At 46.1% G+C, this 10,437-nt stretch overlaps 1 protein-coding gene across 6 annotated transcripts in view; it reads right to left on the reverse strand.

Annotated features, from left to right (window-relative positions):
- Positions 1 to 10,017, reverse strand: part of MARK3 (microtubule affinity regulating kinase 3) — a 76,974-nt gene extending 66,957 nt beyond the window's left edge. For 5 of the 6 annotated variants that reach the window (XM_084871595.1, XM_084871596.1, XM_084871593.1 and 2 more), the window contains exon 1: positions 9,392 to 10,016. In XM_084871595.1, the coding sequence (XP_084727721.1) occupies positions 9,392 to 9,442 (51 nt within the window). In that variant the 5' untranslated portion in view covers positions 9,443 to 10,016. Of the gene's footprint in view, positions 1 to 9,391 lie in introns of all 6 variants that reach the window. The other variant, XM_084871597.1, reaches the window with a different exon arrangement.
- Positions 10,018 to 10,437: the final 420 nt, after the last annotated feature.

Consider the following 10,437-nt stretch of genomic DNA (forward strand, 5'->3'; position numbering starts at 1 on the left):
TCTGCAGGCTAACACTATCCACTGAGCCAAACCAGCTAGAGCCACATGTCTCTGTTTAAGACACATTATACATGTGTCTTAGGTAAAACAAAAGTTTATAAACTAGTTAAAAATCTAAGCAATTTGTAACAATGTTCCTGTAACAAAAAGGATTCTAATTTCCAAATTAGAAGGTAGGGAAAATAGCCTATTTATAAATGAGGTCTTGTTGATCAAAGGAAAGATTAAAGCAATACTAAAATATGCCACTTAACATTTTAACAATTAATTTTGAATTATTGTACCATTAGTCAGTTATCTCATACATGAATTTTTTTTTCTCCCTAAGGAGCCAATAATCAACCCAAGGGCACAAAAATGTTACACAATTCTTCAGTAGTCATTTTATAGCATTCTGTGGCACACCAATCACATAACAGGTACTGAGCTATTGAATTTAATTCTTTTAAAAAATATATTTTATTGCCGAAGCCGGTTTGGCTTGTAGAGCGTCGGTCTGCGGACTGAAAGGTCCCAGGTTCGATTCCGGTCAAGGGCATGTACATTGGTTGCGGGCACATCCCCGGTAGGGGGTGTGCAAGAGGCAGCTGGTCGATTTTTCTCTCTCATCGACGTTTCTAGCTCTCTAGCTCTCTCCTTTCCTCTCTGTAAAAAATCAATAAAATATATTTTAAAAATATAATATATATATATATATATATTATTGATTTTTTACAGAGAGGAAGGGAGAGGGACAGAGATGAGAAACATTGATCAGCTGCCTCCTGCACACCCCCTACTGGGGATGTGCCCGCAACCAAGACACATGCCCTTGACCAGAATCGAACCCGGGATCCTTCAGTCCACAGGCTGACGGTCTATCCACTGAGCCAAACCAGTTTTGGCTGAATTTAATTCTTAAAGGTAAAGGAGTCCTGATCCTTCTCACTCCCATGGAATGGAGCCGATAACCATTTCATCTACCAAGAAAATTAGAACATGTACCCTGCTACTAAGATGCAGAATCAAACCAAAGATGGGATTAACAAATTTGTAAAGTATTCATTTCAAACTAAAACTTCTCTTTAATGCAAAACTTTTAAGTTGCCATTATTAGGAAATAAAGCAAACACTGTAGTTACCTACTCAATACCCACTCCTTCATTCTTCTTTTCTCAGAGAAGCTGGGTGTATTTGGGGAAAGCAACAGGGCCAGTTAAATACTTGTTTTCCCAAACTTCCTGCAGCTAGAGGTAGCATATGGCTGAGTTCTGGCCAGTTCTCAATAGTGAGAGGTTTTCATGTAAAATGTCCCTAATACAACCCCACAACACTTAGCTTCTGCCCCAAAGCAAAATAGTTTTTGTTTAAGCTGCAACCATGAATGCTTCCAGATTCCACATAACCCACAGAAACAACGCCTTATGTAGTCTAGTAAGACTGCACAAGACTCACCACGGCGAGCAGCGCGGGGGCTAACCTGCAGGCCTAAACACTCTCCTTGAAGGAAGAGTTGGGCTCCCCCAAGAAGCCCTCTTCTTCCAGGGACCTGCCGTTACTACACACACAGGTGCAGATGGTCAGCACAAACCCCTGGCAGACAAATCCAAGCACATACTTTAAATTCTTGTGTAAGATAACATTAAAACTAGGAGATTCCCCGGAAGAGATGCGTTTTCTCCTTCAGGTTTAACCTGAAAGTTTAAAGTGGATGTGAGACAGTGCATTTGTTTTAATTCTCCCAGTAGTCATCAGAAGAGGCTGCATTATTATTGTACCATTAGTCCAGCCTGGGCACAAATTCCAGATAAATTTTACTACACCAAGAATTCTCTTTGAAATTAAAAATAACAGGTACTATTTTATATTAAACTGTGTATAAGTTTCATAATTACAATATAATCATGTGCTACACAAATAATCAAAATGGCTAATATTCTACTCACTACAAATTTCCACCTACACCAAATTTACATACAGAACAAATGAAGCTGACCCTCAACTTGAAGTCTATAAGATCTTTCCCAAACACTTTGACAAATACAAATATTAATTCTTGGCCCAAGCTGGGTGGCACAGGTGGCTGGAGTATTGTCCCATACACCAAAAAGGTTGCAGGCTGGCCAAACCCGTTAGGCTCAGTGTATAGAACATAAGCCTGTGGACTGAAGGGTTCCGGGTTCGATTCCGGTCAAGGGCAAGTACCTTGGTTGCAGGCACATCCCCAGTGGGGGGGGGGTGCAGGAGGCAACTGATTTTGGTCAGTGGTCAGGGTGTTGGCCCACAAACTGAAGGGTCTCAGGTTTGACTCCTGTCAAGGGTATGTACCTAATCAATATGTCTCTTTCACATGAATGTTTCTCTCTATCTCTAGTCCTCCCTTTCACTCTCTCTAAAAATTAATAGAAAAAATAATGTTGGGTGAGGATTAACAAAAGAAATGAAAACTCAAGGGCCCAAACGTAGAATCAAGGTCTGGGGTGGGGTCCAGCAATCAGTACCTCAACAAGCCCTCCGGGTGATCTGCAGTTACTACACACACAGGTGCAGATGGGTCAGCACAAACCCCTGGCAGACGAACCTGCAGTTACTACACACACTCCGGTTTGAGTTTACCTGAGGGTACTTTGACCAACAGGAACTGGAAGTCCGAAAGAGCAATATGATTCCTAGGTATATCCTTTATGGCACAGTGTAATAATACACAGAGTAGGTACTTAAATGTGAACAGGTTAATAGTAATCTCATATAACCAATAGCTGGCTAGACAATAACACCATCAGTTTATCTATTTCTCAGAGATAAGAAATTATGATGATTGTATTAAATAATAAGTACATGGTGCACACACACTGGGAGCTGTTAAATAATTGGCAAAGCCCCTGGGTACTTTGGCAAATAACCCAAACTTACTGTCATACACTTTGAAACTTAAGTGAAAAATACATTTCTAGTTTTACCAGTATACAAACAGGATTTGTCCATGGGTCTATACAAACCAATTGTAGAAAATAAATTAAAATACAATCTTTTTATTGACGTTAAAAAGCATCTAATTTCAGCCTGGCCAGTGTGGCTCAATGGTTTAATATCAACCTAGGAACCAAGAGGTCATATGACACTTTGATTCCCAGTCAGGGCACATGCCCAGGTTGTAGGCTCTATCCCCAGTAGGGCACCTGAAGGAGGCAGCCTACTGATGATGTTTCTCTCTATATCTTTCCCTTCCTCTCTTTAAAATAATTAATTAATTAATTAATTAAAAAGAACATCTTATCGGGTCTAGTAATAATTAATGTCGTTTTTAAACATTCGTTTAAAATCTTGCTTGGCGTTGACTTGTATTGACATAACCTTCAAACACGTGGTATCTACAGAACGTGTGAAGTGCAATTAACAAGTTTTGCTTGAAAAAGTTTGTGTTTGGTTTGGTTTTTGTTGCAAAACTAGGGCTAAGAAGATGGCGGATGAAGAGCATCTTCGGCACTGCATGCTTTACGAGTTCCAATTAGGAAGAAAAGCAAGTGAGGCTGCAAAAAACATCTGTAGTGCTCTTGGTCAAGATGCAGTTAGCGCCAGAAAATGCCAGCGTTGGTTTGAGAAATTTCGCGAGGGAAATTTTTCGTTAGATGACAAGAGTGGTCGAGGCCGTGTGTCCAATTTTGATCAAGAAGCTCTTCAAGCTCTTTTGGTGCAAAATCCTCAAATTACCCAACAAGAGCTTGCGACAACTTTAAATTGTTCACAAAAAACAATTTCCAATCAATTGGGTGCACTTGGCAAAGTCCAAAAGTTTGGAAAATGGGTTCCTCATGAGTTGACCGACAACAACCGTAATCAAAGAGTCACAATTTGCAGTTCGCTCCTCTCTCATCAAAACCGTTTGCCGTTTTTAGAGCAAATTGTTACCGGAGATGAAGAATGGGTGCTGTATGTTAATTTGAAAAGGCGGCCTCAATGGTTGGACAAAAATGAGGCTCCGCAGCCCACGCCAAAACCTGACTTGCATGCGAAAAAAGTGATGTTGTGTGTTTGGTGGAATTTTAAAGGAATTCTTCATTATGAACTTTTACCATCTAACCAAACCATTACAAGTGCAGTGTATAGTGCCCAATTGGAAAGGTTAGCCCAAGCTTTAAGAGAAAAAGAACCCGCGCTGATTAATCAGAAGGGCGTAATTCTTCACCACGATAACGCACGACCGCATACTGCAAGAATCACTGCTGAAAACTGCGCCAGTTGGAATGGGAAGTTCTCCCTCAACCTGCATATTCTCCTGATATTGCCCCTTCCGATTACCATTAATTTCGTTCTTTGCAAAACTTTCTTCTTGGAAAAAAATTTAATAATGACGAATGCCTCAAAAATGCATTGACCGAATTTTTTGCATCAAAATCACAAGAATTTTACAACAGAGGGATTAAAATGCTTCCTGAGCGTTGGGCACAAGTAGTAGAAAACAACGGCAACTATATTGTTGATTAAATTTTGTTATATTGTTTAAATAAATTCGATTTAAAAAAGTATTAGAAAACGACATTAATTATTACTAGACCTAATATTTCACATCTTAGCCAACTATAATTGATGGACCAAACATGGATTCTAATTTGAATAGTGTTTATAAAGTAGACAATTGAGGAAATTTGAACACTGACTAGATATTTGATATTAAGAAATTATGATAACTGGATTATGATTACTTTTTAAAAATAAGCTTTATTTTTTCTAAAAGCTTTAGAGATGAAATGATAAAATGTATTGAATTTGTTTCTTGGGGAGAGAACAAATGAAATTAAGGCTGGCATTGATGCCCTAGCTGGTTTGGCTTAGTGGATAGAGTGTTGACCTGCAGACTGAAGGGTCCCAGGTTCAATTCAGGTCAAGGGAACCTGCCCCATCGCAGGCTCAATCCCCAGTTGGCAGGAGGCAGCCAACCAATGATTCTCTCTCATCACTGATGTTTCTATATCTCTATCCCTCTCCCTCTCTGAAATCAATAAAAAATATTATTATTGTTATTATTATTATTATTATTATTATTTTTTAAAGACTGGCCATTGAGTACATGGGGGGCTAACTGCATACCAGGATTTCTCAATCCTGGCACAACTGACATTTTGGACCAGGGAGTTCTTTGCTAGAGAAAAGGGGTACTATCTTGTGTATTGTAAAATGTTTAGCAGCATTCCTGGTCACTAGCAACCCTCTGCAGTGTGACAACTACAAGTGTCTCCAGACACTGTCAAACATCCACTGGAGGGCCAAACTGTCCCCAGAAGACAATCATTGACAAATATTTATTAAACTTGCTCTACTTACTTGTTTGAAATTTTCCATAACAAAACTTTTCCCCCCATTCTCACTAGAGAATATGTTTTTATTAATTTTAGAGAGAAAGGGAGATGGAGAGAAAAACATTAATCAGTTGCCTCCCAAACTCAGATGGGGGATCGAACCCTCAACCTGACCTAGAATCAAACCTAGAATACAATTTCTGAGTATGGGACAATGCCCCAACCAACTGAACAACACCAGCCAGGGCAACAAAACACTTTTAAGTCTTAATTATACTCTGTATTGGTACAACTATATCTTTCTAATTGAATAATCTATCTATCTACCTATCTATCTATAAAAGGCTAATATGCAAAGTGTCCCCTCAGGAGTTCCACCGGGAGACTGAAGTTTGATCACTCACTACCAGAGGGTGGCACAAAAGGAAGGAAGGCCCCGATTGGCCCTGACAGCCAGCTAAGCCTAGGAACCCTACCTGTGCACGAATTTCGTGCATCGTTGCCTCTAGTTAGTACATAAGCTTTTTGGGAAATAGCCTGATATACAACAAAGCAGAGGCGACTGAGCTGGAAAACTAGGACTCAGTAAAGGTTCTGCTACTAAAGTCAGAGGTCATAAGCAGCTCGGTCACCTATCTGAGCCTCAGCATCCTCATTATATCAGATTGCCTGACTAGTCCTGTGAGCTACAAAGTGGATATTCACATTTGAAAAAAAATTAAACCCTAGCCTGTTTGGCTCAGTGGACAGAACATCGCCTGCAGACCAAAGGGTTCCAGGTTCGATTCCGGTCACGGGGACATACCTTGGTTGCAGGCTCTCCCCAGCTCAGGCCCTTGTGAGCACTTGTGCAGGGGGTAACCAATAGATGTGTTTCTCTCACATCAATGTTTCTCTCTGTCTTTCCCTCTCTCTTCCACTCTCCATAAAAGAAAAACAAAGAAAAAAAAATCAATGGAAAAATATCCTCGGGTGAGGTTTAATAAAAAACAAAAGCTAAAAAAAAAAGAAAAAGAAAATATAGTAGACAAGAATGAAGATAATGTTTTCATAAGATTATCTGCCTTTTATTATTATTTTTTAAAATATATTTTATTGATTTTCCACAGAGAGGAAGGGAGAGAGATAAAGAGCTAGAAACATCAATGAGAGAGAAACATCGAGCAGCTACCTCTTACACACCCCCTATCGGGGATGTGCCTGCAACCAACGTACATGCCCCTGACCGGAATCGAACCTGGGACCTTTCAGTCTGTATAGGGACGCTCTACCACTGAGCCAAACCGGTTTCGGCGCCTTTTATTATTCTTAATCAATAGGCGACATTCTTATCTCAATTTATGTAATTATTTAAAATTTAAATAAATTTGCAACAACTTGGATGTATCTTAAAAGGATTATGCTAAGTGAACTAAGTCAGAAGGAAAAGGACAAGAATCATATAATTTCATGTGGGATATAAAACAAAAAGCAACAAATGAACAAACAAACTCATAGACACAGACAACAGAATGGTGGTTATCAGAGGGGAAGGTGGGTAGGTAGATAATGAGGGTAAAGGAGGTCAACTATATGGAAATGGAAGAAGACTAGACTTCCGGAGGTGAGCACATAGTGGAGAATACAGATGTCATGCTGCAAAGTTGCATTACTGGAATTTATATAATGTTATTACCCAGTGTTACCCCAATATATTTAATTTGGGCATCTGATTCTGAGTTGAGCATCTGCCCCCTGGTGGTCAGTGCACCTCATAGGGACCGGTGGTTCTGCCATTTGGTCGATTTGCATATTAGCCTTTTATTATATATGATTGTAGAAAAAGTAAGACTGTAAGGACAAATAACAGATCAATGGTTGCCAGGGGCTAGAGAAAGGCAGAGGGGATAGGCTGTAAAGGGCCATAAAGAACACTTTGGGCCAAAACCGGTTTGGCTCAGTGGATAGAGCGTCGGCCTGCGGACTGAAAGGTCCCAGGTTCGATTCTGGTCAAGGGCATGTACATTGGTTGCGCACATACCTGGTAGGGGGTGTGCAAGAGGCAGCTGGTTGATGTTTCTCTCTCATCGACGTTTCTAGCTCTCTATCGCTCTCTCCTCCTCTCTGTAAAAAATCCATTAAAAAAACAACAACACTTTGGGGCAAAGGAAAAGCTATATCTTGTCTGTGACAGTGGTTACATGGCTATGCATTTGTCAAAATACATTAAACTAGCTTTGCAGAGTGGCAATATCGTAGCCAATGAGGTTTATCCAAGGCGCAATTATTGCTAATTGAAAAAAAATTCATCAAACTATACATAAGAGTGTATGATCTACCTCAATAAACCTAACTTTAGCAAATGAGCTGCTCAACAGACTGAGGGCTCCCATTCATTCTGTACCCTCATTACTCAACTGGCAATTAGTCTAATATTCAGCAGCAGTTCAGTGACAGAGGTTAAATAATATGGTATATGCCAGGTGTATAACACTGACACAAGGGCACCGCACTGTAAAAGACACCCAAGTACTTCCAGAACATGCCAATACCCGAGTTAAAAATGGAACAGGGCATGATAAATTAACACATGACGTGCTACAATCCTGATTGTAACACTGTCAAAAATTCAATTTTAAATACATTCCATGAGAATAAAGGCACTCTTCATACTCTATTGTTTTTAAAGAATAAAGTTAGCACTCTATCTGGTTTGTACGAGTGGACAGAGCATCAGCCTTTGGACTGAAGGGTCCCAGGTTCAATTCCTGTCAAGGGCACATGCCCAAGTTGCGGGCTTGATCCCCAGTAGGGCACTCTCTCTTCCTCTCTGAAATCAATAAAAATCTATTTTAAAAAATAAATTAAAAAAAAAATAACAAAGTTAGCAATTTGTAATGACACACAAAAAAATTACAGCATAATTCAACAAATTCAGCAGAGAAGGAGCAAAAGACTCATCACAAGTCTGTGATGGTGATGATGATGATACGTATTTGGCTTCAGTTTATTTAGAAAGTACGGAGCACTTGCTCTGGCCCAATGTAATATTTTGCTTCTCTGAATGCAAGTCAATAATTAACACTAACTCACATTTTTGCTTGTTCCACAAAGAGGAGTAAAAGAACAGGCTGATCAAGTCAGAAATCGGTTCAAAAGGTCTACAAGAAAATGAACTCACCGACTCGCTTAGTCTTACCCCTTTCTGTGGCTCTTTATGGAACCTCCTAACCAGTCCCAGGTAAAGAAGGTGCCAAGGTACCAATGACCGGCCTGGTTAGAGCGCCTGGACCACCTCACGTTCACATCCTCCCGCTCTAGTGCCCGGAGCGGGTCGCCTGCCAGCCACCCAGTAAACGGGCGGCACTGACAGTGAAGGCATCTGACCCGGTGCCCAGGGCCCCGGGGACGTTGCCGGAATCAGGGGCACACGAGCAGGGCAAAAGCTTTTTCCTACGTGATGACAGTGGGACCCGGTGCAGTTTCTTTCCGGGTGACTTTGGCGGCGATGCGGTACAGAACCCACGCAGCTAGGCTGGGGCAGTTCTGAACCCCGAGAGGGGAGTTCGGAAACTCTGCCCCAAGTGTCATTCCCTAAAAACGCTGCTCGCCGCCTTTTCAAACGGGGTCGTGAACAAAACCGATGCGAGCCCCGCCCTCCCCCCCTTCGGGAAGTGTGGCCGCACACCTGCCTCCCGGGGCTCCGGCCCGGCGCCCGCGCCGCCCTCCGGGGGCCTTCTCCCGGGGACCTTCTCTCCCAGCGCCCAGCGCCGGGCCGCGGCGGCACTCGGTGTGAGGGACCCGCTAACGTCAGTCCCGGACAACGTGAGAGAGAACCAGGCACAAAGGACGCTCCGCTGGGCCCGATCGGCTCCTTTTCCTCGGCACCACGGGCGGGCAGCCCCTCAGAGCTGCCCGCCCATTTAAAAGGAGCTGGTGCGCTCCGCCCGGCAGAGATGGGGCGCGCACCGGGTCCCCCGCGGCCTGGGACCCCGGCGGGCGGGCGGGCGGCGGCCCCGGGCGCGCTCCGGCGGCCCGGCCCGGGTCCTCCCCAGGAAACGGCGGCCGGCCGGCCTGCTGCCCACCCTCCCCTGCGGGCGCCGCGGTCGGGAACAGCGGAGCGCCCGGTTACTCACGTTCTCGGCGTCCCGTTCATTCACCGTGGGCAGCGGGGTCCTCGTGGACATCTTCCTTCGCTTCGGGGCCGCGCAGCGCGAGGAGGAAACACAGCCGGCCCGGCCGGCGACGGCGTCCCGGAGCGGCTCCCCTCCCCCACGCCGCCTAGATCCCGGGCCGGGTCCCGGCCGTCCCCCGGAGGGTCCCGGCGCTCATGCTCCCCGGCCCGGGGCCGCGCCGAGGAGCCCGGCGGGCGGCGGTGGCGGGGCCGGGCCGGCGGCAGCGGACTGCGGGCGCTGGCGTCCACGCGCGTGAGGGCGCCCCGTGGGCCCGGAGCCCCTCGCCGCCGCCTCCGCCCGTCGCTCCGCGGGGTTCAGTGCCCGGGCCTCCACACCGCGCCGCCGGCGGCCCCCGAGAAGGCGGAGGAGGATGTGCAGGAGACGGAGCGCGAGACAGGCCGCCGCGGCCTGCGGGCGCCGACCATGGACGGGACTGTGGAGGCGGCGCCTGCGCCCAGCTGCTCGTCTCGCTCCGGCTTCGCTTTCCGCCTCAGCCTCCGCCTGCTGGCCGCCGGCGCCACCGCCGCAGCCCGCACCTCAGAGCCTCACAGACTCAAGATGGCCGCCCGACGGCTTCCTCTGCTGCCTCCGGGGGCCGGAAGTGACGACACCGCTGCCTCCCGGAGCCCGGCCAATCAGCGCGGCCGAGGGAGCCGGCCGGCTGCTGTTGCTAGGAGAGACCTGGTCCTGCCCCGGGCCCGGGGCGGGGGGGGGGGGGGGGGGGGCGGCTCTGGGCCGGGAAGGGCTGGCGGGTCCGACAGGTCCGGGCGGGTGGCAGGTTCCCGGCGCCCGGAGCACGCGGGCACCCCCGGAAGAGCCGGCGAAGGCCCTGGGCGGCGGCCGGAGTGCCAGCACTGGGTTGGCACGTACAGTGCTGACCGTGGGCCTGCTCTGTAGGAAAGCTGTCCCGGACCGTGCGGCACGGAGCCGAGTCTCCGAGCAGCGATGAGAAGGCCGGGGCGGCGGGGAGGTGCGGGGCTCCTGCATCATCAACGCGGACCCGGGAG

This window comes from Pipistrellus hanaki (genome assembly GCF_964339955.1).
Source record: "Pipistrellus hanaki genome assembly, chromosome: 1".
Classification (NCBI taxonomy): Eukaryota; Metazoa; Chordata; class Mammalia; order Chiroptera; family Vespertilionidae; genus Pipistrellus; species Pipistrellus hanaki.